We start from the raw sequence: 27,926 nt of genomic DNA, 5'->3' as shown, positions 1-27,926 counted from the left end.
TAAATTATGAAGAAATAAACATATTTCTACTAAATATATATATCATAGGAAATTTTGGGTTGATTTTATTATTATACTTAGCTTAGTTGTTACCTTTGTATCCTTAAAAATATATTAATCCATCTAATACTTGATTTGTCATCTATGAACAAGGTCTATTGACCTTTCACACACTACAAAACAGGGAAATTAGTATACTTACCTTACCTCTCACCTTCTCTGTCCTTGTAATTTCCTAACTTTTGTTTATTATGCTATTTCTGCATTGTCAAACTATTATCGTGTTGTCAAGGCTTACAGCATTTACATGTTTTTATGGAGCCAGCCAGAATACCTATAGTCAATTATGTGTATTTCTACATTTAAATGGATAGAAGGACTATTTTGAAAAGATGGCCCATTTTTCCTTTCACTGCTTAGTTACCTCAAGGCTATCATCTAGAAGATTTTTTAAGGCTCATGGGAACAATATTTCCTGTTATATTGCATGTATAGAATTATCTGTCAATTGTTTATACTTGAATTGTAGTTGTGCTGTTGTATAATTCATGGGTCCTATTCTCTCTCTGATGTCCATATAGACATTGATTGCTATACTCGCATCTATCACTGTTGCTATGAAGAATTTTTTTTTTTTTGCTATGAGGAATTTTTTAAAAGATTCTCTTTATTTATTTGAGAGAGAGAGAGAGATAGAGAGAGAGAGAGAGAGCATGGGGTAGGGGCAGGGGGAGAGGGAGAAGCAAGCTCCCCACTGAACATAGAGCCTGATGCATGGTTCAGTACCCAAACCCTGAGATCATGACCAGTCCGAAGCCAGATTCTTAACCAACTGAGCCACCCAGGAGCCCCTGTTATGAAGAAATTTAAAACCAGCCTGAGAGTCTCTTACACAATAGAGGATTTGATTTTATGGCCTAGAAGCTTGTACAAATGTGTCTTTTATTTATAAATTCTAGTTTCTTTTCAAGGATATATCTTGATCTATCTGTATGAATTTTTTCCTAGGACACCATGCAGGGTTTTTTTCCCAAGTATTTATTCAAATTCCAGTTAGTTAACTACAGTGTAATATTAGTTTTGGGTGTACAATTTAGGGATTTATCACTTAATCACTTACATACAGCACCAAGTGTTCATCACAAGTGCCCTCCTTAATGACTATCACCCATCTAACCCACACCTCACCCACCTCCCCTCCAGTAACCATCAGTCTGTTCTCTATAGTTGAGTTTCTGTTTTATGGTTTGCCTCTCTTCCCCACCTTGTGTTCATTTGTTTTGTTTCTTATATTCCACATATGAGTTAAATCATGGTATTTGCCGGGGCGCCTGGGTGGCTCAGTGGGTTGGGCCGCTGTCTTGGGCTCAGGTCATGGTCTTGGGGTCCTAGGATGAAGTCCCGCATCGGGCTCTCTGCTCGGCGGGGAGCCTGCTTCCCTCTCTCTCTCTGCCTGCCTCTCTATCTACTTGTGATCTCTCTCTGTCAAATAAATAAATAAAATCTTTAAAAAAAAAATCATGGTATTTGCCTTTCTCTGACTATTTCACATAGCACACTACAGTCCAGCTCCAACCACATTATTGTAAATGTCAAGATTTTGTTCTTTTTATGGCTAAGTAATATTCCATTATATATCACTTCTATTTTAAAACATTTTTAAATTCAATTATTAAACATTTAGTGTGTCATTAGTTTCTAATATAGGGTTCAGTTATTCATCTGTTGCATATAGTACACAGTGCTCATTATATCACATGCCCTCCTTAATGCCCATCACCCAGTTACCCCATCCCCCCTCCCCTCCTGCAACCCTCAGTTTATTTCCTTAGTTCAGAGTCTCTTATGGTTTGTCTCCCTCTCTGATTTTGCCTCATTTTATTTTTCCCTCCCTTCCCCCATGATCCTCTGGTTGGTTTCATAAATTCTGCACAAGGGAAATGATATGATAATTGTCTTTCTCTATTGACTTATTTTGCTTAGCATAATATTCTCCAACTACATAATTCTCCAGCTACATAATATTCTCCAGCTACATCATTGCAAATATCAAGATGTTGTTATTTTATTATGGCTCAGAGATATTCCATTGTGTATATATATCACAACTTCTTTATCCATTCATAAGTTGGTGGACATTTGGGCTCTTTACATACTTTGGCTATTGTGGACATTGCTGCTATAAACATTGGGGGTGCATGTATCCCTTACAATCAGTATTTTTGTGTCCTTTGCTTAAATACCTAGTAGTACAGTTGCTGGATCATAAGGTAGTTCTCTTTTTAACTTTCTGAAGTACCTCTAAGCTGTTTTCCACAACGGATGCACCAGTTTGTATTCCCATGAGTAGTGCGAGAGTGTTCCCCTTCCTCCATTCTCCCCAGCATCTGTTTTTTCCTGCTTTATTAATTTTAGCTATTCTGACAGGTGTGAGGTGTTATCTCATTGTGGTTTTGATTGTATTTCCCTGATAATGAGTGATGTTGAACATCTTTTCAAGTGTCTGTTAGCCATCTGGATGTCTTCTTTGTAAAAGTGTCTATTCATGTCTTCTGCCCATTTCTTAACTGGATTATTTGTTTTTGTATTCGGTTTGATAAGTTCTTTACAGATTTTGGATACTAGCCCATTATTGGTTATGTCATTTGCAAATATCTTCTCCCATTCTGTAGGCTGCCTTTTAGTTGTGGTGTTTCCTTTGCTGTACAGAAGCTATTTATTTTGATGAAGTCCCAATAGTTCATTTTTGTTTTTGTTTCCTTTGCCTCAGGAAAAATATTTAGTAAGAAGTTACTATGGCCTAGATCAAAAAGGTTACTGCCTGTGTTCTTTAGCAGTTTGATTATTTCCTATATCACATTTAGGTCTTTTGTCCATTTTGAATTTATTTTTGTGTACAGTGTAAGAAAGTGATCCAGTTTCATTCCTTTGCATGTTGTTGTCCAATTTTCCTAAAACCATTTGTTGAGAAGATTATCTTTTTTTCCATTGGATATTCTTTCCTGCCTTGTCAAAGATTAACTGACCATATAGTTGTGGGTTCATTTCTGTTCCACTGAACTATGTTTCTTTCTCTTTCTTTCCTTTTCTTTTCTTTCTTTCTTTCTTCTTTCTTCCTTTTCTTGCCAGTACCATACTGTCTTAATCACCAAGGCTTTGTAATATAACTTGAAATCTGGAATGTGATGCCTCTAGATTTGCTTTTATTTTTCAAGATTGCTTTGGGTATTCAGGGTCTTTTGTGGTTCCATATAAAATTTAGGATGGTTTGTTCTAGCGCTATGAAAAATACTGTTTGTATTTTGATAGGGATGTCATGAAATGTGTAGAGGCCTTGGATGGTATACAACTTTTAACAGTTCTGTTCTTCCAATCCATGAACATGTAATATTTTTCCATTTCTTTGTGTCATCTTCAATTTTTTTGATCATCATTTTATAGTTCTCAGAGTACAGATCTTTTACCTCTTCAGTTAGGTTTATTCCTAGGTATTGTATGGTTTTGGGTACAATTGTAAATGGTATTGATTCCTTGATTTCTCTTTCTGCTGCTTCACTATTGGTGTATAGAGGTACAACAGATTTTTATATCTTGATTTTGTATCCTACATCTTTACTGAATTCTTTTATCAGCTCTAGTGATATTTTTGGTGAAGTCTTTGGGTTTATTTCTTTTTGTTGTCTAAATGCTGAGGCTAGGACTTCTAGTACCATGTTAAATAACAGTGGCAAGAATGGACATCCCTGTCTTGTTCCTGAACATAGAGGAAAAGCACTCAGTTTTTATCCATTGAGGATGATGTTTGTTGTGGACTTTTCATATGTGGCCTTTATTAATGTTGAGGTATATTCCCTCTATCTCCACTTTGTTCAGGGATTTTATCATGAATTGATGTTGTACTTTGTCAGATACTTTTTTGCATCTATTGAAAGAAATACATGGTTCTTATCCTTTCTTTTATTAATGTGTTGTATCACATTTGATTGATTTGCAATATTAAAACATCCTTATAGCACCAGAATAAATCCCACTTGATTGTGGTGAATGATCCTTTAAATGTACTGTTGGATTTGATTTGCTAGTATTTTATTGAGAATTTTTGCATTCCTTTTCATCTGGAATATTGACCTGTAGTTTTCTTTTTTAATGGAGGCTTTGTCTGGTTTTGGAATCGGGGTAATGTTGGCCTCATGGAATGAATTTGGAAATTTTCCTCCCATTTCTATATTTTTTTTAGAATAGTTTGAGAAGAAGCCTATAGATTCACAATAGTCTTTGTTTTAGGAACGCTCTAAGAAAGCTTTCCTAAAATGTATCTGTGTTCTGTTCTCTTCCTAAAAGCACAGAATTATATATACATTTATATTATATATATATATATATAATCATAGAGCTTTCTTTGTCTTCCATATCTATTATTTTTCTCTAATAATTTTTAACTGTTATTTTCAGTTTCACTTTGCTCATTTTTCTCAAGCCTGTCTTCTCTGTCTCTGAACATTTTTACCAGTGCCTATTCACCTTCGTTTTTGTGGTAGTATTATTTTTCCTTATATTAATTTTATAATCTTTGTTGACATATTTTTTATGTGTTTTATGTTTGCTTTTTCATGTTGTTCCACAATTCTTTATTGGTAATTTCTTCCTTTTTTGCAACATATTTTGCATTAGTAACTTTTTTTTTTGGTTTTCAATTATTACATGAAGTTGCGTTAGGGGAATTCTTTACTTGCCCTGCAGTGTATGAGAGTATCATTTTGGGGAGGGACTAAGAGAATGAGTAGGACAGTACTAAGTAGTTGAGACTAATTAATTTGAGCATCATCTGTTATCTATAAAATTCTTAGGAGTACTCTTCCTTGTAGTTTTGATTCTGCTTCTAACTATCAAGAAGTTTTCCTTGCTCATGGGAAAGTCTTCTATGTATGGTGCAGAGGTGTCAGTGTGTGTTTGTATGTGTATGCATGTGTGTGTGGTATTATATCATTTAATTATTCTAGTCTCCACCTCCTCTGCCACTATATGGTGGTCAAACAATGATTCAGGTTGTTCTCACTACCAGTATGAAGACTGATTTTGTTTCAAAATGGGGGTCATTTGTTTCCTCACTCAGGGTATGCCACCCATCTTTTAGGACTCTGTTCCTAAAATTCTATTCTGGTCTGAATTCCAGAGTAAGAGACATCCTCAGTGTCTTCTACACTCTGATCCAATTTTTACTGACTTTGGAAGTCCTTACTTTTTGGGATCAGTGTTAAAAATGCTTTCACATTTCATCAAAACTGGAGTTTGATTTTTCTCCCATTTTCCTTATTCTTATAGTTTTTACTTGGTTCCAGAGAGGAGAAGGAAGAAAATATATCCTTACTCTGACATATTAAAATGAGAGGTTCCTAGAATATATTATTAAACAGATGTTTTTGAATAATTAACACTATTCACTGATATCTAGCATTAATCCAGTAAGAAGAAATTATGCCAAGCTAGCCTTAAAAATTGCATTAAAAGTTTACTAGACTGGTAGACCAGGGAATATCATAGACTTTGTCAAGACATCTAACTACTTTTACTTTTTATTATTTTATTATTATTTTATTTATTCTTCATGAAGAAGAAACAACAGTTGAAAAAAATAGACCAATTAGGCTGATGTATTTGGTTGACTAATTGAAATCAAATAGAATTGACTGATGAATCAATGTCAACCTGAATGGAAGTCCCTGTGAATAGTCCATAGGGGTTCATCTTTGATCCTTTCCTCTTACATGTTGTCATCAATAATTCAAATTTGTAAGTTGACATTAATGAATGTTGGTTGGAGAAGATTATCATCTGAATTACGAATCAAAAAGAATTTCTAAAGTTTGAGAGAACAGGTTGAAAACAAGAGATTAACATTAGCTGCATCAAACAAATTCTTATACACAGACACAAAAAAAACATTAATTCTTGACAGTGAAACTTAATAATAATTTCCCATTATAAATAGGACACTGAGATATAGAGAAAAAACAAATTTAATATAAGCCTTGTATCTGGTATAACTTTCAAAAAGCCAAATTAATTTGAGTCTGAGTTAAGAATTACCTAGAACAAGTGAGATAATAAACCCTTTTTATTCTATACTGGTTTAGCCATGTTTAAAGCATACTGTTCCAGTTTGGTTACTATAATGGGGAAGGGGCACATATCTGAAGGGAATGATCTATCTAATTTCAGATATCTGAAAGGCTGTTATGTATGTCTTTCCAAAACTGTAGTGGACTTTTTTTTAATGGCTAAGAAGAGGTACAGGAATGGTTTGAAGGCAGAGAGAGAACTAGAATAGATTAATATGAGACTTTGGAGTCAAAAAATGATGACCATTTCTCCATAGATTTAAAACTAGTATAAGTGATTTAAAAATTTATTTCTGAGTTGTGCTATGATTAGAGATTAGATAAAATGTTAGGGGAGAGATTATAAACGAAAGAAAAAGAAGGAATAGATGGGAAAAAAACCCTCCCTTACAAATGAAGACAAATGTCTACCTTATAATTGCATTCTGAAAAATAGATGAACTGTGGGCTTCTGAGTATCAACTACATGTGTTTATCACTGCTTCCTCTGACAATCCCACTAAAACGAGAGTAAAGAAATAAAATAGGTATAAATAAGCACCAGGAAAACTGGAGAAGGGATTTCAGTTAGACGAGAGATTTTAGTACATTTTTTAGAAGAATGAATGTGGAAAGAGAGAATAAGAACTAATCTATTAAGCTAGAGTAAGATAGAATCCTAAAGAAACTCAGGATTGGAGGTGCTTGATACAGCAGAGAATAAAGCAGCTAGGGATACTTGTTAAAATCTGTGTACAGAGGAGTCAAGATCTCAGAGCCTGCCCAACACGTAAAATGTCTGCAGCCAAATGTATACTTTCCAGAAGAACGGCAGAAGTTTCTAAAGAAGCTGAATGTCTCCAGAATAAAGACCATTACATATGTACATTTTGAAGTACCCCATAAAAAATTACCTGCTTCCAATTGATCTTAAGTTTTCAACCAGTCAACAAACTCAGCTCAGATACATTTAGCATACATACATCTTTTATGTTGTCAAATAATTTTGGCATATCAAGGAGTATCAAAGTGAAGTTTGCAATGTGAAGGAGAAAAAGTAAAGATTTTTTGTAAAAACCCATCATGGAAGAAACAGGGTTAATTTAGGGAATTAAAGAAAATTCTATCTTTTATATTTGTAAATATATCCATAAAACAATAAGATACTAATATAAAAGGAAGTCAGATTGCCTTTGGACAATAGAAGACTTTTACATTCTATTGTATCTCTCATCAAAATGGTTCAAAAAAACAGCCAGAGAAGTAGTCTCAGAGTACCATAAGTTCAAAAGTTAATATCTAAAATAAAATAACAAAGACTATTAAAATAAAGAGATAGGCATTTGCTACAAAATCAGGCACATAAAAACCAAACAAAAATAAAAAGTGCCACTATTAATATCAGTTAAAATGTAACTTAAAAACATAAGCCTTAAATTGGTCAGATCTGCTATAGCATGATGAAATATACAATGCACAAAGAAGCTACAGTTAGGCCACTTTATACACCAAGCAATAAAGCTGGGAAACACAAGGTCTAAACTGTCAGAAATTCAAGATCTCAATAAAATCAAAACAATAGTACATATTTTAATAATCTCTTGCAGATTTTGACAAATCATGTTGCCAAAAATATATATGGTTTGGGAGAATTTTGAATAAATTTATTCAAATAAACATAAAAAATAAAGGAAATCAGAGAATAAGGACGAGCTCTTGAAATTAAAAAGAAATGGCAAAATAAAAAAAATTAATAGAGAGATGGGAAAATAAACTGAGGAAAATTTCCCAAAAGTAGAGCAAAATGAAAAAACAAAACAAAACAAAACTGAAAATATAAAAGAAAAGGTAAGAGACTTAGGGATGAATCCAGGAAATAAGCCAACACAGAAGTTGCAGAGTGAGTGAACAGAGAAAAAGGAATGAAGGAAATTAACAAGGAACTAATCCAAGACATTTTTATAAACAGAAATACGTAAACCTCCAGATTGAAAGTGACTTCATAGGCCCACATAAAGCCACATCATCATGAAATTTCAGAAAAGCAGAGATGAAATGATAGTCTAAAAAGATTCTTGAAATAAGTGTGTGGGGTTTTTGTTTGTTTTTTGTTTGTTTGCAAAGGAATGGTTACAGAATGGCATCAGACTTCTCAAGTATACTGGATGGTAGAAAACAGCAGAGTAGTAAATCTCATAAATCTGAGGTCCAAATGCTTTTCAACCTAGAATCCTGTGCCTAGCCAAAGTATCAATTAAATAAAGAGGTACAGTAGCCATTTTCAGACCTCTAAGATCTCAGAAATTTCCCATGCACTCCACCTTAGGAAGATACTGGAAGGTATGTTCTATTAAAACAAAAGAATAGAATGTAAAAGACAAGGACGTTGGTTCCAGAAAAGAAAGTACCAACAGGGGAAATAAGTGAACAGAAGTCCTAAAATGAAAGCTATGCAGCAAGTAAACCTGGAGAGGAACTAGTCTAGACTGGGGCAGGAGGCTAGATGCATTTATATACTAATTTATAATGATGATTATTGATTGAACTAAAAATATTGTTATAATTGTTTTGGGGATGGAGGAAAGGTTGCATTAATGAGGTAAATCATTATCAAAAAGATTGGTTATGTGTGAAACTAATAGCAGTATAAGCATATTATTTAGAAATTTAGTAATATCACCTAAGAGAATTAAAAATAATTAAGACTCGCTGGACAAGATGAGTACATCGAGGTAAGGGTTTTCTGGTTTATAAGACTTTAAGTTCTTTTTTTTTAAAGATTTTATTTATTTATTTATTTATTTTACAGAGATCACAAGTAGGCAGAGAGGCAGGCAGAGAGAGAGGGAAGCAGGCTCCCCGCTGAACAGAGATCAGGATGTGGGGCTTGATCCCAGGACCCTGAGATCATGACCTAAGCCGAAGGCAGAGGCTTTAACCCACTGAGCCACCCAGGCACCCCTTTAAGTTTTGTTTTTTTTTAAACTGTATGTTACTTTGATTAAATTTTTGAAAATTAAAAATAAAAGAAAATAAAATGAAGAAATAAGCCTCTATATTTAAAAAAAATATATTGGGGCGCCTGGGTGGCTCAGTTGGTTAAGCGACTGCCTTCGGTTCGGGTCATGATCCTGGAGTCCTGGGATGGAGTCCCACATTGGGCTCCCTGCTCAGCAGGGAATCTACTCCTCCCACTGACCTCTCCCCTCTCATGCTCTCTCTCTCTCAAATAAATAAACAAAATCTGAAAAAAAAAAGAGTATTCTTAGAACTGCTTTTAGGGGCACGTGGGTGACTCAGTCAGTTAAGCATCCAGCTCTTGATTTTGTCTTCAGTCATGATCTCAGGGGTCATGAGATTGAGCCCTGCATGGGCTTATGCTGGGCAAGGAGCCTGCTTAATATTCTTTCTCTCCCTCTGACCCTCCCCCTCTAAAATTTCTTTAAAAGCATTGCTTTTAAAATAGTCAAATTCTTACCTAAATCTTATAAATTCAGTAATTCTTACCCTCTTTTTCTTATTATAAGAATATTTGGTGGGTATTAAGGAGGGCACGTATTGCACGGAGCACTGGGTGTGGTGCATAAACAAAGAATCTTGGGGGGCACCTGGGTGGCTCAGTGGGTTAAAGCCTCTGCCTTCGGCTCAGGCTCAGGTCATGATCCCAGCGTCCTGGGATTGAGCCCCACATCGGGCTCTCCGCTCGGTGGGGAGCCTGCTTTTCCTCCTCTCTCTCTCTCTGCCTGCCTCTCTGCCTACTTGTGATCTCTGTCTGTCAAATAAATAAAATCTTTAAAAAAAATGAATCTTGGAACACTGAAAAAATAAAATAAAATTTTAAAAAAGTCAAAGAGACAAAAAAAAAATATTTGAGGGATGCCAGAGTGGCTCAGTAAGTTAAGCCTCTGCCTTTGGCTCAGGTCATGATCCCAGGGTCCTGGTCCTGGGATTGAGTTCCACATTGGTCTCCGTGTTCAGTGGGTAGCCTGCTTTTCCCTTGGCATGGTATTCCTCCTGCTTGTATTCTCTCTCTCTCTCTTTCTTGCAAATAAATAAGTAAAATCTTTTTTAAAGAAATTTTCCTTCTTAAAAAATATTTGAATGTTCTAGAATAATATTTTACATTAGATAATATACTCAACTTCCATCCACATCTTGGAAAAATTCAGCTTATTATTATTAATGGCTTTTAAATCTGTGGGGACATTCCTGTAAATACAGCCACAAATTGAGTTACCCCTGGTATTTTTTCTGTGGGTTAATAAAATTCACTATGGGTTAAGTTGTACTCATAAACTGGTAGTCTTCCCTCCATGTTCTATGGTAGACATAAATGCCCTGAACAAAAGGTTTCTATCATTGATGAATCAATTGAAACAAAAACAAACAACAATCATTTTTCTTAATACATGCAGGATGCAGAGCTAAACATAGCAAACATAGCATGGCCCTAGTACTCAGAAGCTGATGGTCTAAAAAGGAAAGTAAGTTACGCATGCATATACATACAGAGCCCTGATACAGGACCAAGTGCTGACAGTCATAGGAAAGAAAAAAACAAAATACTCTCTCTACATTTTTTTTCTGTTTACCTTAAATTGGCTATTTCATGAGGAAATACTTCCTCAGCTAACAGTTCAAGTGGAAGCCACCCTTCCATTCTTTCCCTGCTGCTTTCAGGTCATTACCCACTCCTTTACTTCATGAAAACTGCTTTGTGCTTTAATGCTCACCTCATGTAGCTATCTCACTCTATTTATCTTTATCATTTTTCCAATATTATTGTCTCCTGCATGCTCATTTTATATATAGGATTTTATAACTACTTGCTATTATTTGCAACCATTCTAAGATCAGTTATTGTTTTTCACTTGGATGACACATCTGACATCATAAACTAGAATTGAGCCTGTGGTCAGTTCGATCAAATGAGCTCTGCATTATCCCACCTGCCAAGCACTGTACTGTTTCCACCACTAGGTGAGGGCTTTGGAAATGAATCAGTCTGATTGCCCGTTAATTTGTTCTAGCGTTTTGTTTTTCCAGGAAGACTATAAATGTTAAGTCAGCCAATGATATTAGTATGTTTGGAATGGCTACCAGATTTCAAAGTCTCATGATAAACTTCTGTGTAGACATATGTGAGGCCATATGTTCTACAGGGCTTACCTCTGTGTCACCCCTGGTCAGTGGCCTAATTGTAGTTTATTGTGTTATTATTTATCCTCCCCTCACTTCTTTTTTTTAAGATTTATTTATTTGAGAGAGAGAGAGAGAAAGAGAGCATGCATGGGGGAAGGGACAGAGGGAAAGAATATCCAAGCAGACTCACTGAGTATGGAGCCTGATGCAGGGCTCTACCTCACAAGCCATGAGATCAGGACCTGAGCCAAAACTAGGAGTCAGATGCTTAGCCAACTGCACCAACCAGGTACCTCTAATTCTCCCCTGACTTTTTATCTTTGTCCTGTACTGTGCTTTTTTCTAGACGTTATCCTCCCATCCTTCGTAAGTTTTCCCTCATTTCTCTCAGGAATTCCTGTTCACGGAAAATAAACCATTCTATGTTACCAGCTTTTTAAAAAAAGATTTTATTTATTTATTTGACAGACAGAGACCACAAGTAGGCAGAGAGGCAGGCAGAGAGAGAGGAGGGGAAGCAGAGAGCCCGACACGGGCGGATCCCAGGACCCTGAAATCATGACCTGAGCCTAAGGCAGAGGCTTAACACACTGAGCCTCCCAGGCACCCCCATTACCAGCTTTTTTACTGAAAATATTTATTTTTTATTCCAATAACTCCTATCTTAACTGACACCCACTTCTCAGTTGAGACTTCTCTTCTGCTGCCTTTTGCTTGACAGAAGTTGTTATTCTCACCCCACTTTCTAGAAGTGTATTTCACATCCTCCTAACCCCAATATTGTTTTAGACCATTAATCTTCCACTCTTTTATACTAAAGATGTCTTCTCTGAAGCTCCAGATATTCGTTTGGATTCTTATATATCAGGATTTCCTATTGTTCCCTTTTATCCTTGATATTTTCCTTTGTATACAAGTCTCCGTATCTGTTCCTAGCCTCACTGGATTGGCCTCTTAATTTTATTCCTCCACTAACCATCTGTTGTATACCCAATAGTCAGAATGATATTTTAAAATTGTAAATTAGAAAAATTTTGCTCAAAATACCTTAGTGGCTTCCCAACACACATAGACCAAAATCCATAATCTTTACCATGCCTTTAAAGCTTTATGGGAATCTGGTCGCAGATCTATGATGTTACCTTTTACCATTCTTTACCATTCTCCTCCTCCTCCTCCTCCTTTCTTCTCCTTCTCCTTCTTGTTTATTTAAATTCAATTAGCCAAGGTATAGTACATCATTAGTTTTTGACATAATGTTCAATGATTCATTAGTTGAGTATATGACCCAGTGCTCATCATATCACATGCCCTCTTTAATGCTTATCACCCAGTTACCCCATCCCCAATCTTTTAAAAAAATTTTTATCATTCACTCCATTTAGGTCACAGTGGCCTCCTTTATGATCTTTGTACAAGTCCCCCACCTTCCAATGGCAAGTGTTTTGCTACTACTATCCTTTCTCTCTGAAAACCTTGTTTTCAGATCTTTTCATGGCTTGCTTCCTCATTTTATTCAAATCTCTGTTTACCTTCTTAGATTTTCTCTAACAGATGTCATACTTCTTTACCCCTAACCTGCTTTCAAATACTATCTATGTTTTGGTGGGTAGAAAGGTACACAGTGAGTTAAAGTAAATTTCATATAATGGTATTTACGTCCTTAATGGAGAAGGTGAAAAGAATTGTCAAGATTTAAAATACATTTTATAAGAAATAGAAAACAGAATTGATTATGAACACAGAGAAAGATTACAGGCAGATTGAAAAACTAGAAGAATTCAAGAATATAAGCTTATAAATGCCACCTATCCATCAATGGCTATGGGAAATTTTTTTTTTCAGAAACAAGTAGAAGAATTGAATTGGAGTGACTGAGGAAGTTGATGATCCTGGGGAGTGAGTACTGTAATACACCACCTGGCAAGGTCTGCTTAAGAAAACAAAGAATACAGAATAATGGACTTTGAGGAACTGCAGAGTTATTCATTCATTTGTTAAGTATTTACTGAGTGTCTACTACATGGTAGGTTGAGTGTTAGGTGCTAGGGGTACAGCAGTGGAAAGTAAAACACGGCCCCTTCCCTCAGGAGGTCAACTTGAAACTATCCATTAAACAATTAATCCTCATCCTCCCCTTTACCCTACCTCTAGCAACCATTCTACTTTCTGTCTCTATGAATCTGAATACTATAGGTACCTTATTTAGGTGAAATAATACAATAATTGTCATTTGTGACTGGGTTATGCCATTTAGCATAATGATCTCAACATTCATTCATGTCCTATCATGTGTCAGAATATCCTTCATTTCCAAAGCTGACTAATATTCCATTGTGTGGCTAGAACCTATTTTCCTTATCCATTCTTTTCTCTACAGACACTTCAGTTGCATTTGGCTTTTGGATCTTGGGAATTATGCTATTATGAACATGGGTGTTCAAATCTCTTTAAAACCTTGCCTTCAATTTTTGGGAATACATACCCAGAAGTAGAATTGCTGGGTCACATTTTATTTCTATTTTTAATTTTTTGAAGAACTAACATACCATTTTCCATAGTGGCTACACCATTTTACATTCCTAACAGTGCACAAGGTCTCTGCTTTTTCCACATCATTATGAAAACTTGTTATTTTCTGTTTTATTGTTGTTGATAGTAGACATCCTAATGGCTATGAGTGGTAGGTATCTCATTGCGGTTTTCTTTTTTTAAAAGAATTTATTTATTTATTTGCGGTGGAGGGGAGAGAGCACAAGCAGGGGAAATGGCAGGAAGAGAAGGAGAAGCAGACTCCCTGTTGAGCGGGGAGCCTGACACAGGGTTGGATCCCATGACCCTGAGATCATGACCTGAGCTGAAATCAGATGCCTTGCCAATTGAGCCACTCAGGAGCCACTCTCATTGTGGTTTTCATCTGTATTTCCCTAATAACTAGTGCTGTTATGCATCTTTTCAAATGCTTTTTGGTCATTCATATATCTTTAGAAAAATGTTTATTCAAGTCCTTTGCCAGTTTAAAAATCGGGTCGATTGGGTTTTTTTTTCCATTTTGTTTTTGGGATTTTTTTTGCCCTTTTAATTGAAGTATAATTGACAATATCTTCTTAGTTTCAGGTGTATACAATGATTTATTTTATACATTATGAAATGATCCCCATGAGTATAGTTACTGTAACCAAAGTTATTATATTATTGACTGTATTCCTTATGCTGTACATTATGACTCCATGATTAATTTTATAACTGGAAGTTGGTACCTCTTAATCATTTTCACCTATTTTACCTGTTTTCCCAATCCTTCCCCTCTCCAGTAACCAAGTTACCTCTATACAGAGCCTATTTCTGTTTTGTTTTCTTAGATACTACATATAAGTGAAATCACATGGTATTCGTTTATCTCTGAGTTATTTTACTCAGCATAATACCCTCTAGGTCCATCCATGTTGTGGCAATTGACAAGATTTAGTTATTATGGGTGAGTAATATTCCATTGTAACCATATATGCCATATCTCCTTTATCCATTTGTCTATTGATGGACACTGAGGTTGCTTCCATATCTTAACCATTACAAATAATGCTGCAATAACCATAGGGTCTATGTATCCCTTCAAGTTAGTATTTTCATTTTCTTTGGGTAAATACCCAGTAGTGGAATGACTGAATCATGGTATTTCTAATTTTTTGAGGAACCTCCATATTGTTTTCCATAGTACCTAAATCTATTTACGTTCCTACCAACAGTCTATGCAGTTTCCCTTTTCTCCACATCCTTGCCAATACTTTTTTTTTGTCTTTTTGAGAATAGCCACTCTGACCAATGTGAGGTGATATCTCATTATAGTTTTGATTTGCATTTCCCTGATGATTAGTGATGCTGAGCATCTTTTCATACGTCTATTGACCATCTTTATGTTTTCAAGTCCTCTGCCAATTTTTTTGAAGATTTTATTTATTTATTTGACAGAGACAGATGGCAAGAGAGGGAATACAAGCAGGGGGAGCATGAGAGGGAGAGGCAGACTCCCCGCTGAGCAAGGAGCTTGATGTGGGACTCCGTCCTAGGACATCATGATCATGACCTGAGCTGAAGGCAGATGCTTAATAACTGAGCCACCTAGGCACCCTCTCTGCCAAATTTTTAATCAAGTTTTTTATATTAAGTTGTGTGACTTCCTTATATATGTTGGATGTTAACCCCTTAGTGGACTTGCAAATATCTACTCCCATATAGTATGTAGTCTTTTCATTTTGTTGATTGTCTCCTTTCCGGTGCAGAAGAAGCTTTTTAGTTTGATATAATCCCATTTGTTTATTTTAGCTTTTATTGCTGTTTTCTGAGGAGATTTGTCTTAAAAAAAATTGCTAAGACTGGTGACAAATAGATTGCTGTCTATGTTTTCTTCTAAAAGTTTTACATTTTCAGGTCTTCCACTCAGGCTTTTAATGCATTTTGATTTTATTTTTGTATATGGTATAAGAGAGTAGTCCAGTTTTGTTTTTCTGCATGTAGCTGTTTCAGTTTTCCTAGCACCATTTATTGAAGAGACTGCCTTTCCCTCATTTGATCTTTTTACATCCTTTGGTCACAACTTAATTGGCTATATATTCATAGATTTATTTCTGGATCCCTATTCTGTTCATCTATGTGTCTGTTTTCATGCCAGTATCATACCATCTTGATTATTATAACTTTGTAGTATGGTTTGAAATCAGGAAACATACCTCCACCTTTGTTCCACTTTCTCAAGATTGCTTAGCTATTTGGGGTCTTTCGGTGCTTTCATGTAAATTTGATAATTTTTTGTTCTAGTTCCATGAAAAAATGCCTTTGGTATTTTGACAGAGATTGCATTGAATCCATAGATTGCTTTGGATAGTATAGACATTTTTAAAATGTTAATTCTCCGAAACCATGGGACAGTATAATTTTCCATTTGTGTTGTCTTCAGTTTCTTTCAGCAATGTCATAAATATCCCTTGGTTAAACTTATTCCTGGATATTTTATTTTTTATGTTTGAGGAACCTCAAACTGTAATGAAATTGTAAATGAAATTGTTTTCTCTTTTTTTTGCATTTTAAAAATTTTTAATTAATTCAATTTAATCAATGTATACTATATTAGTTTAAGTGGTACAATTTAGTGGGTGCTTGCATACAAAACCTAGTGCCCATCATCCAATTAATTGCCACTTCTCCCTACCCCCTCCCCTCCAGCAACCCTCAGTTTGCTTCCTATAGTTAAGTGTCTCTTATGGTTTGTCTCCCTCTCTGTTTCCATCTTATTTTATTTTTCCTTCCTTTCCCCTATGTTCATCTGTTTTGTTTCTTAAATTCCACATAAGAATAAAATCATATATATATATATTTTTTTTTAAATTTGTCTTTCTGTTTTAATGCTCATTACTAGTGTATAGAAATGCAAGTGATGGGACACCTTGGTGGCTCGGTCATTTAAGTGTCTGCCCTTGGCTCAGGTCATGATCCCAGGCTCCTGGGATCCAGCCCCATGTCAGGCTCCCTGCTCAGCATGGAGCCTGCTTCTCCCTCTCCCTCTGTCCTGCTTGTGCGCTCTCTCTCGCTCTCAAATAAATAAATAAATAAATAAATCTTTTAAAAAATGCAAGTGATTTCTGCCTGTTAATTTTGTATCCTGCAACCTTACTAAATGTGTTAGTTCTAATTGTTTTTTAGTGGAGTCTTCAGGGTTTTCTATACATGGTATCATGTCACCTGCAAATAATGACAGTTTTACTTTTTTTTCTAATTGGGATGACTTTTATATCTTTTATATTGACGCTAGGACCTACAATAGTATGTTGAATAAAAAATGGTGAGAATGGACATCCTTGTCTTGTTCCTGTTCCTAGTGAAAAGGCTTTCAGTTTTTCACCTTTGTGTATGTTAGCTGTGGGCTTGTCATATATGGTTTTTATTATGTTGAGGTATGCTTCTTCCAGTCTCACTTTGTTGAGAGTCTTTATCATAAATGAATGTTGAATTTTGTCAAATTGTTTTTTCATCTATTGAGATGATCATGATTTTTATCCTTTTTTTGTTATTGTTGTGTATCACATTCGTTGACTTGTGGATCTTGAACCGTCTTTCCATCACTGGAACAAATCCCACTTGATCATTTTATATACTACTTTTAATTAATTTGCTGTTGAATTTGATTAGCTAATATTTTGTTGATGGTTTTGGCATATATGTTCATCAGGGATCTTGGGCTGTAATTGTGTGTGTGTGTGTGTGTGTGTGTGTGGTGTCTTTGATTGTGATATCAAGGTAATGCTGGCCTCATAAAATGAGTTTGGAAGTGTTCTCTCTTCTTCAACTTATAAAAATGCTTTGAGAAGGATAGGTCTAACTCTTCTTTAAATGTATGGTAGAATTTACCCATGAAGCCATCTGGTCCTGGACGTTTTTTGGTCACTTCTTTGATTTGTCTTTGATTTCCTTATAACATATATGCCTTTACTTTGCTCCACTTATGAAAACTGGGGTTCAGGAAAGTTGAGTGTCTATTATGGAGTAGATTCAGAGGCTCTAGGCCATATCTGCATATACTCTGATGGCCTGGCTGAGTATCAAGTACATTCAGGGCTCTAACTAACCCTGTACTTTGCACTTCTAGAACAATAGACATGAATGCCATCTGAGGAAAACCCTTGAGTTGGACATGCATTGGTCCATAAAAGTTTTCATTGCCTCATCCTAAAATCCACATGATGTGAGTTTCTAGAAGGAAAGTTGTCCTGGGAGTCATACTGCTTGGGGAATTTGGAGGAGTCAGTTTCAGTTTGGTGGTGTGGGAATTACTCCCAGCTGAACGATGGAGATTTATTTTCTGTATAGGAGAGGTCAAGACTAAGGAGGAACAAATGAAAAATCACACTGAGAATCTTCAGTATGGGGAGGTCATCTTTTTATTCACTAAACATCTATCACATGCCTAAGTTAGGCATTTGGCTAGGAAGGAAGGAATAGAATCACAGCTTGGTCAAAACTAAGTCTAGTTTGTATCTATCAAAGCCCAGATCATAGGGAAATATTGAAAACTAGGTACAGAAATGGATAAATATTAACTATTAATCTCTGCATCCTGTGTCTGTCTTCTTGACAGTACAGTTTTGCTTTGATTTCCTTCCTGACAATTTAGGTAAAAATTAGAATGGATGACTAAAATGTGTTATGTTGGAAAGAGCAAGGGAAATTAAAATGTAATTTTCCTTTATTGCTTTAAAAATCTGAGATTAAATTAACTGCTGCTTCTCCTCACCTATAGAACAAAAAGGATTTATAAAGCTAAAGAAATTGATGTTTGGAATGACTGTTTCAGAGACTTGGTCATAACCAGTATATATGATGACTAAATGGAATAATGTGAAAGTCAAGGTAGTGCGGTTCTTTCCTTTCTCCTTTTTTCTTTGTCCATCCACCAAAAAAAAAAAGAGATTACTAAGCAAATTAATAAGTAAGCAGTCAAACAGGTAAAATGCTATTTAATAGCAGAGGCATTTAGCAGCAGGCCTCTATTCACACAATGAAGTTGCTAATTATAAATGAGTCCCATGTAGTATTTAAGGCATTTGTGCAAGGTTCTTAGAAGTCTTAGAGCTCTATCCCACCTTCCACTTGTAGCAATCTGGCTGCAGTTCTTTAAGAGAAAAACTGTGTTGCTTTACTAAAGTCCTATTCGCGAGTTGGTTTCTGTACTTAAACCAACACTCTCTCATTTATCCCACACTCCACCGCTGATTGAAAACTCTAAAGTCAGCATGGGCAGGCAGAACAGGAAAGCAGGGCATACAAGGCCTTTGCCATGTACACTGTGACCCAGCTGCAGCAGACTTCTTATCATCCCTTCAAACAAGCAGTGCCCTTAACCCGTGCTATATCTTCATCTAATGAGTTCCTTCTTATCTTCTGTGACCCAGTTCAAAAAATTCATTGCCTTCTCTGAGCTACCTTTTCTATGTCTGTAGGTGTCTATCCCACCATTTTACTGAATTCCCATTATATCTGTTATAATTTGCGCATATCCGTTAGAACTCTGATCATACTATGTAACACTAATGTGTTCCTACAACCCTCTCCACCACTGGACTGTAAATTCCTGGAAAGCAGGGATTGAAATAGATTCATCTTTTAACCTTACCACCTATCCCTAAATACCTAGCATAGTTTTGACCCAGTAGATATTCAGTAAATATTTGGCAAAGTTATACTAGGATCAGGAAGGTAAATGACAGTATGGTCTAAAGGGGGAAAGATAAAAATGGTAGGGACTCTGATGTAAAGAAGAAAAAAAGAGATTAGGAGAGAAGCGTCAGTAAGAGAAAGGTGGGAGTAGAGAGACCCTGGAAGGAAAGAAGAAGAGAAGGAGTAAAATAAAATACAGATGCTGGGAAGCAAAATAACACCGAGAAAGGGAACAAATGAGGTGTGTGAAATTAGGGCAATGCAAGTAGTTATCACTTTTCATCAAATACTCTTGGGCATTTCTGAAGCTCATCTATCTCCAACTTTTCCCTAGAAACAAAAAGGGATGGAAAGAAGAAAAGGCCAGAGTACAGGGGGAGACAGCAAACACTATAAACTATGAGCGCAGTCACTCTATTCTGCTCTAGACCTGAGTTTTGTTTCCTCTTTTCTTCATGGAGTGTCATGGGTACACAAATCATACATGTGGGAACAAATGGGCACATGTGTGCATGTTTCTTTCTCATTGAGTTTTTTCTTTTTTTAATTCTGAAAAAAAAAAATTACAAAGGACAGTGTCATTAACAAAGGCAGAAACAGCCAGGGGATTGCTTTGTCAGAGGGAAACATTTGCATAGCTCCCTGGGGAAACATTGGCTCCTGCCTGTAACCATGTATGAGTGAAAAACCCTGGTGTGCCCTCTAGCTTGCTGAACACATTTACAGTGCATGAAGGGTGAGATACTGTTGTAATGATGCATGTAAACATGCCATAGTATTTACTGTGTCTTTAAGTTGAAATGACTTTCAGACTCACGTAGCTCTCTTCCTCACAGGGGATGTGCCACTTGATGGTTGAAGCCTTTTGGAGTTATTTCTCGGGTAACCAAAAAAGTGTCTCGCACCTATAGAAAGCAACACAGTACAGCCCTGGATAAAAGTCAGGAGCCCAGGTGGCTAGTGTGGGCTCTGCTACTCAGTCTGAGGCTGAATTTTGTCATCTGTCAAATGGAGTAATCTCACCTACCTACTTGATAGGGTTACTGTGAGGATCAAATCACATGAATATATAAAACCTTACATGCAACCAACATTTCACAGTTTTCCAGTGATTCTTACCACCATTCTTTCACCTGATCCTCTCAACAACCCTGCCAAATATTTTGATTTTCATTTTACAGATGAAGAGACTAAAGCACAAAGAGAAGTGACTTGGCCAAAGCCACATAGCTAGTAAACCAGGATGATGCAAGTTTTCTGTTTTCAAGCTCATCTTCAATTATCCTTAGACACAAACCTGTCTACTCAGTGCTATTGGCTTCCTGGCCTCTGTTTCTTAACTTCCCTCATGGCTCCTCCTCCCTACAACCTCTGAAGGTGCTCTGTGTAATGAATTAATTAGCTTTTGTTTTGTCCCCCCTTCTCCCCTACTTTTTCTGGCTCTTAGAAGAAAACACCAGCAGCCCCAACAAAGAAAACCAGCACCACCTTCAACATCGTGGGAACCACCTATCCCATCAATCTGGCCAAGGACACTGAGTTCTCCACCATCTCCAAGGGCGCTGCTCCCAGTGCCTCCTCAACCCCAACAATTATTGCTTCGCCCAAGACCACCTTCGTGCAGGACATCCCGACTGAGACCAAGACCTACAACAGTGTCAGCAAGGTTGACAAAATTTCCCGCATCATCTTTCCTGTGCTTTTTGCCATTTTTAATCTGGTCTACTGGGCCACCTATGTCAACCGGGAGTCAGCTATCAAGGGCATGATCCGCAAACACTAGATAGTGGTGATGCAGCAACCAGAGCACTGTATACCCTAGGAAGCAGCCAGGCACCTAAACCCCAGGAGTCCCCTTTCTGTGTTTCAGAATTCTTCTTTTTGACTCTCTACCAAGCTGTGACTCTCAATTAATATTTATGAATCTTAATGAAAAAAAATAATAACAGAAAAATTACTTGTCCCTCTGACATTGCTGAGTGTACCCTCATCAGAGCCAAACACTGCCATTTGTTCAGTTGCTCATCTTAGTCTGCCAGTCTCCCCCAGCTGAGGGCACTGCATGTATTTTATTGCACTCTGCCCACTGCAGAAAGAACAGGAGACTCTACTACTTGTAGTGGGAACCTTGGCTATTTGAGTGGTCCAGACCAAGGAGGATTCTTGACTGGTCCAGATCAGATGACTCTGACTCATTCATAAGCCAGACTATCCCATGTGGTCCTGGCATGCTATTTCCTTTACCCACAGCAAGGCCCACTATGCAAAAGTACTGCTAGAAAAGGCAGGAGCCAGTGCTAACCTCTAAACCTGGCCCCTGACTCTTTATTGACTTGGAGGTTAGTGGGGGCAGTTAAGGCTCACCACTATCAATGATATATGGCCAAAACAGATAGAACCAACTAGGCCAGCCTGGCCCCACGATGGCTGATGCTCTGCCATGTTCAGTCCCTCAGGAAAATAGTATCTTCTTTGGTATATCTTTCCTTCAGAAAAGCCCTTTGACACCCCCCCCCCAATAGCCAGCTGGACACTGCTTATTTTAGACTCATTACCACCTGCAAATTCTTCAGGAAAAGGATCAAGTATTTTTGTAATTTATACTAAAAAGGGGCAAACAGAAACAGAAAGATCTAGATCAAATGCCCATGCAATTTTTAAAAAATTATGTAGGGAAGTCAACTCCCTGCCAAGGCAACTAGTCAAATACTGGATGGGGCAAGAGATTTGGGCTGGGTAGTAAAAGCTTAAAATCTGGTTCAAAAGAGAGGGCCACTGGCAGGTAAAAGTCCAATTCTTCCTTCCATGCCCTGTACACCCTAAATGCTAGCCCAGGCCTAAGAACTCTGCTCTCACTGTGTCAGGGAACTCTCATCCTCTGTTGATGCCTGTTCTTAAAGGGGTGAGTTGGAGTCTAGTTGATTTTTGAGTCAAGTGAATTGTTATTACTAGTTTGCTAATATTTTACTTAGGGGCCATTTGATCTTGTTTGTTCTTAATGTATTATAATTGTAAAATTTTTATAAGATAGATAAACTGAGTCTCAGATATTTGAATGACATGCTTAGGCAATTTACAAGTGTCTGTAATAGAGAACTATCATGGGTCCCTTTCTAAAGACCAAAAAGAAGACATGTCTGGGAAGCCAGATCCACTTGACCTCTGAACCAACATGATCTCAACAGTCCTGCTGACTCCTGAACGCAGTTTGGTTGGACACCAAAAAAAAAAAAAATTTTGTAGAAAGAAGTCATAATGTGTCACCTAAGGAGACCACTTCTAATAGTCATGGCTCAATAGAATGAAACTGTTTAAGATGGCAGTCCCAGCCACAGAAACCCAAATTAAAGCCACAGATGGCACCAAATCAGACTCTCCCTGCCCACTCCCTAAACAAATCTCCTAAGGGGTCTATCATTAGCCACTGGTTGTGTTTGCGCCTATCTTTCCCCTCCCCATCCCCCGCTTCTCTGCCATTGCTGGGATAATGCATGCCAGTCCCATTATTTCTAAGAGTATGTCTGTAGGCAATTTCATGACTAGAAGAGTGTAGTGTTGTGGATATGTGGGGATGGGGGGTGGTGGGGTGGGTGGGGCTGTTAATGATCATCTAAAGGAGTTTAGAATGAAAGCCTTACCTTTGCCTTCCTGTAGAAATTGTGTTTCCAAATGCTTTGGTGCAATGTTTAGTGGCTGTTTATTAAACTTCTGAATTGTACTCAGACTGGAGAACTTTTATTTTAAATTTAGATTTATTTATTTAAGAAAGAGTGTGCACAAGACTGGGGAGGGACAGAGGAAGAGGGAAAATATCTCAAGCAGACTCTCTGCAGAGGGCAGAGCCTGATGTGGGATGTAGGGATTGATCCCATGACCCTGAGACCATGACTTGAGCTGAAATCAAGAGTTGGACACTCAACTGACTGACCATTGAAGAACCACAAGAGGGTTTTGGTTTTTTTTTTTTTTTTTTTGGTTACTCATCTTTCACTCCCACTCTTTTTTTTTTTAAGATTTTATTTACATATTTGAGAGACAGAGAGCACAAGCAGGCAGAGAGGCAGGCAGAGAAGCAGGCAGAGAGAGAGGAGGAAGCAGGCTCCCTGAGGAGCAGAGAGCCCGATGTGGGACTTGATCCGAGGACCCTGGGATCATGACCTGAGCCAAAGGCAGTGGCTTTAACCCACTGAGCCACCCAGGTGCCCCTTTCACTCCCACTCTTAAGTCACCCTTGCTTTCTACTTCTTAACACTACTGAAATAAGCTGGGAAAGGGGTATCCCCAGAGCAAGAGACCTATTACCGTTGATCCAAAATTGAACCCATGTGAAAACATAGCTTTGATTGACTCAAGGGTCTCATTACCTAATAAGAGAAGAAAACACCTTCATTGTTTCCTCTGCTAAATTCTCCAACTCCCAGGAAATAGGGAAAGTAATTCTCATTGCAATTCAACATCTCTAGTCTAGTTCTTTCATATTAAATTTAATATGTTCAAAGCAAAACTCTTGAATCCTCAACACATGCAGTTCTCCCCTCGGTCATTCCTTTATCAATTAACAGAAATAGCAGCATTTGCCCAGATGCTCAATACAAAAACACAGAAATAAATCTTGACACCTCTCTTTCATCCCCACATTCATCATATCTGACAATCTTGGGCACTTAGCCTCTAATTTAGATTTCATATTGTACCACCTACTCCTCACTACCATTACCAGCACCCCAGTCCAATTCTTCATCATGATCTCACATGGATCACTACAGGACTAGCCTTTTAAACTATAAACCAGATCATATCACTTGCCTGTTTAATACCTTTCAGTGGTATCTGCTACACATAAAATAAAATCCAAAATATAACCTTGGCTTTAAAAGTCTTGCTCAGTCTCCTTACCACAATGCCTGCATCGCTTACAATGCATCAGCCATATCAACAACACATCAAGTACTACTATATCTTAGGGCCTTTATGCAGGGTGCTTTTTCAGTCCAGAAATTTGCTTCCCTTCCCGCTTTGACCTGACTGACTCCTACTCATCTCTCAGTTTGCACATGAAAGGTCATGTCTCTCATGCCTTGTCCTCCATCACAAACCAGCTACATGCTTGCTTCCACTCCATTCTGCATTGCTTTCACTATCCCAACATTTATCATTGCTCTCTCCCACTAGACTAAGCCCTATAAAGAGGAGCTGCCCCTGTACACCACTATGTAGAACTAAAACCACAGTCCAAGCTCAGCAAATGCTTATTAAATAAAATAACTTTGGAGCTGGGATTTAAAGGATGTTCAGAGTTTTCCAGGCAAAGAAGGACATTCAAGACAGATGCACAAAGGCTGAGAAATGCAAAAGACCATAATGAGATATACAGTAAATTTATTTGTCCTGTCTAAGCATTCTACCCATTAGGATGGATGGTGAATATAGTGACTCTTGACCCAAGAGGTGATGTGTGGACAAAACCTGTCATCTACCAAAGAACCTGGCTACATGCCATCATCTTGCTGACCTATAATTTCAGAAGGTTGGCTTCTATAAACCCAGAAAGTTGATAGCAGTACATGTGAGCTGCTTTGGGGGAAATCCACTTGCTGGCCCCTAGAGTTGATGACTCCATTCCAGGTCAACTTCTTACAGACCCAGAATCTTAGAGTTTCTCATGCTTACAGCCATTCAGCCTTGCTACACAACAGCACATTTACACTATTCCAAAGCCTACAGACCATTTATTTATTTATTTATTTATTTATTTATATGACAGAGAGAGAGATCACAAGTAAGCAGAGAGGCATGCAGAGAGAGAGGAGGAAGCAGGCTCCCTTTGGAGCAGAGAGCCTGATGCGGGGCTCGATCCCAGGACCCTGAGATCATGACCTGAGCCGAAGGCAGTGGCTTAATCCACTGAGCCACCCAGGCGCCCCCCTACAGACCTTTTTTCAGATCGTTTGTTTCAAATGAACAGAAGTCCATGAAAGATAATAATAACACTGCTAGGTCAAGCTGCAGACCACTAAATTTTATCATGGTCTCAGAACAACCCTGTAAACTGCACTAGACTGGAGGCTTAGGACTCTGCATTCTGGCACATGTAGTTTTGTGCCTATTAGTGTCAAGTTGGGCAAGGGCTCTAGGATCTTTATACACTTCAAGCTGGAAACCCTTTCTGAAACACAGACCTAGCCAATAATAATGCCAGTCCCCTCCCTGTCTCTTCATGGGAAAACTAGGAAAGCTTAATAAATGTTTACTGGCAAAGTAAAAAGCTAGTGAGATCCTAGTAGAAATCATATCAGCCAGTGAAATCCAAGGTCTTATTCATCACTAAACCTCCTCTGTGCTGATGTGAGGACTAGCTAATACTGACTCTGAAACTGTCTAATTTTCTCAAGCTACATTCATGCTGTGCTGATCTCCTATGATGAGCTACAACCAAATTTTCCCAGCTTCTATGACACTAGAAGGCCTCTCCCAGGTTAAAGTCAGTGGGAGATGGTATCCAAGGCTGGTGCTCAAGTTAATGATGTCTTAGTTGGGAATTGTTCTATACACTTTGGCTTTAGGTCACAACCATAATAAAATCCCCTTGAAAGAGCCATGATGACAGATGCAGCATAGTCTGAACCTTGGGGAGATGGCTGCCGCCTCTTAAAAGTATTAATATGTGGCCATACGAGAGGCTTTGATCCAGATTAGTCTCTGTCCAAACCCATGAGAAGAATGAGATATCAACTTGGTCATGTGGAAAGCTGGTGGTTGTTTGAACAAGTAGAAATGGTAAAAAGACACAGGAACTGGGAGGCAAGAATAATGAGTTCTTATCTGGGTTATACAATGATTTCACTTATAGGACCTTGGGGAGTCAGTTAACCTCAATGTAACATGAATATAATAAGAAAACTTCCAGGGAACACTAGGGATGAATGAGCTGCTATACATGGAAGGTCAGCGGAATTGTTAATTGCTGCTCATATGTAGGGAATAAATATAATCCAAACACTGTTGACAGTGATGTCACCAAAATGGTGACATAGAACTCATCCCTGATTTTTCTCCCCCTCAAAAGAAGAACAAATAATAACTATTCACAGACAAGACTGAGAGAACCCTAGGACATGGGACTGAAGCTAAAGCCCCACCCCACTGTACCACAGAAGCCAAGACAGAGTGCATTAGAAAGTCAAGAGAAGCAGCAACATGTTGACTGCACAGTTCATCACCACACAAAGAGGTCCCACCAGAGCCTCTGGTCCTTTCAGTAGGAAAAGAGAACCCAGGGAGGACAACCAGCCTTCCCCAGCTTTGTGGAAGCCCCTGCTCTAATCTCACACCATGAGTACTGTAGGAGAATTTGCATGAACCAACCATGGGAATCTGATTGTGAGGGAGAAAAAGGAGGGGCTTGTAATAACCAGCAGACTGAGTTTTTACCTGCAGTGCCCAAGCAGTAATCTCAACTAGTGACTCTGCTCATCTACAGCACCAAGTTGGGGACATAGTCTGACATGGGAACTCAGTGAGGTGCAGATCCACCTGATTTGGATCCTTAAATGAGGAGTTTTTCTGGACCTAGTGCTCAGTTTATCCACACCCTGGCAAGGTGCTGAGTTACTACCCCCCCCCCCCACCCATGTAAAGTGCTTTCTAGTCCCATGTGATCAGAAGGACTAGTGAGAACTCCTGGAAGCTGTGCAGCCCAGTGGTGCTTGAGCCGAGAGTTGAGCAGGCAGAGTAGGTCACCCCCAGAGCAGGCATGGAGGATTCCTCTGCTATGCATGGACAGTGGGATTACATCATAGAATTGGCTAAATGTAGCTCCCAGCCTCTTCCAAACAGAGAGACTTTCTGGGAAATTGACAGTAGCCTAAAGCAGTCCCTCCCCTCTCCAACCCAGGTAAGGCAGCTGAGACATAGCCCTACCTGCTGTAGAGAGTTTCATTTGACCAGAAGGGCTGTTAAAAATACTTGAAAGCTGTGCAACCCAGCAGTTCTCAAGCTGAGAGAAGGGAAGACAGAGATCATAGTTTGCAGTGCAAAGCAGGAGGTCCTATTCAGCCAGGGAATTTGGGGTGTGGGTAGGCTTGAGTTCAGGCAACAAATAAAGGACTCTACTGGTGTTAGAGCTGCTTCTCCCACTGCACGTAGGAAGGGAAACTAATTTGTAGCTTATTGCTTATCCTGTTTATTGTTGAACAGCCTTTATCCTGCCTGATTGGGGAAGCTTACCAGAGCATAGAAGGTGCATAGCCTATTCAACCACCCTACAGACAGTGACACTTGAACTGAAAGCACAGCCCATGGCTTTCCCTATCTACAGAGCAAAACCAGTGTCCTTACATGACCAGGATATTCAGTGCACACCCTGGTCTGATTTGGGTCCCCAAACAATAAGACATGCAGGCCCTGGATCCTATCCTGTTGCCCCACCAGGTCAGGAAAACTAATTCATAGCCCCACCTGCTACTGAATATAGTACCC

The 27,926-nt window shown here is 38.0% G+C and overlaps 1 protein-coding gene across 3 annotated transcripts in view; it reads left to right on the top strand.

Annotated features, from left to right (window-relative positions):
- GABRA3 (gamma-aminobutyric acid type A receptor subunit alpha3) overlaps nt 1-23,136 on the top strand; it is a 330,036-nt gene extending 306,900 nt beyond the window's left edge. For all 3 annotated transcript variants that reach the window (XM_045996525.1, XM_045996524.1, XM_045996526.1), the window contains one exon: nt 20,896-23,136. In XM_045996525.1, the coding sequence (XP_045852481.1) occupies nt 20,896-21,231 (336 nt within the window). In that variant the 3' untranslated portion in view covers nt 21,232-23,136. The remainder of the gene's footprint in view (nt 1-20,895) is intronic.
- The last annotated feature ends 4,790 nt before the right edge of the window (nt 23,137-27,926 follow it).

Source organism: Meles meles, chromosome X, assembly GCF_922984935.1.
Source record: "Meles meles chromosome X, mMelMel3.1 paternal haplotype, whole genome shotgun sequence".
Classification (NCBI taxonomy): Eukaryota; Metazoa; Chordata; class Mammalia; order Carnivora; family Mustelidae; genus Meles; species Meles meles.
This window is presented reverse-complemented; position numbering and strand designations above follow the sequence as displayed.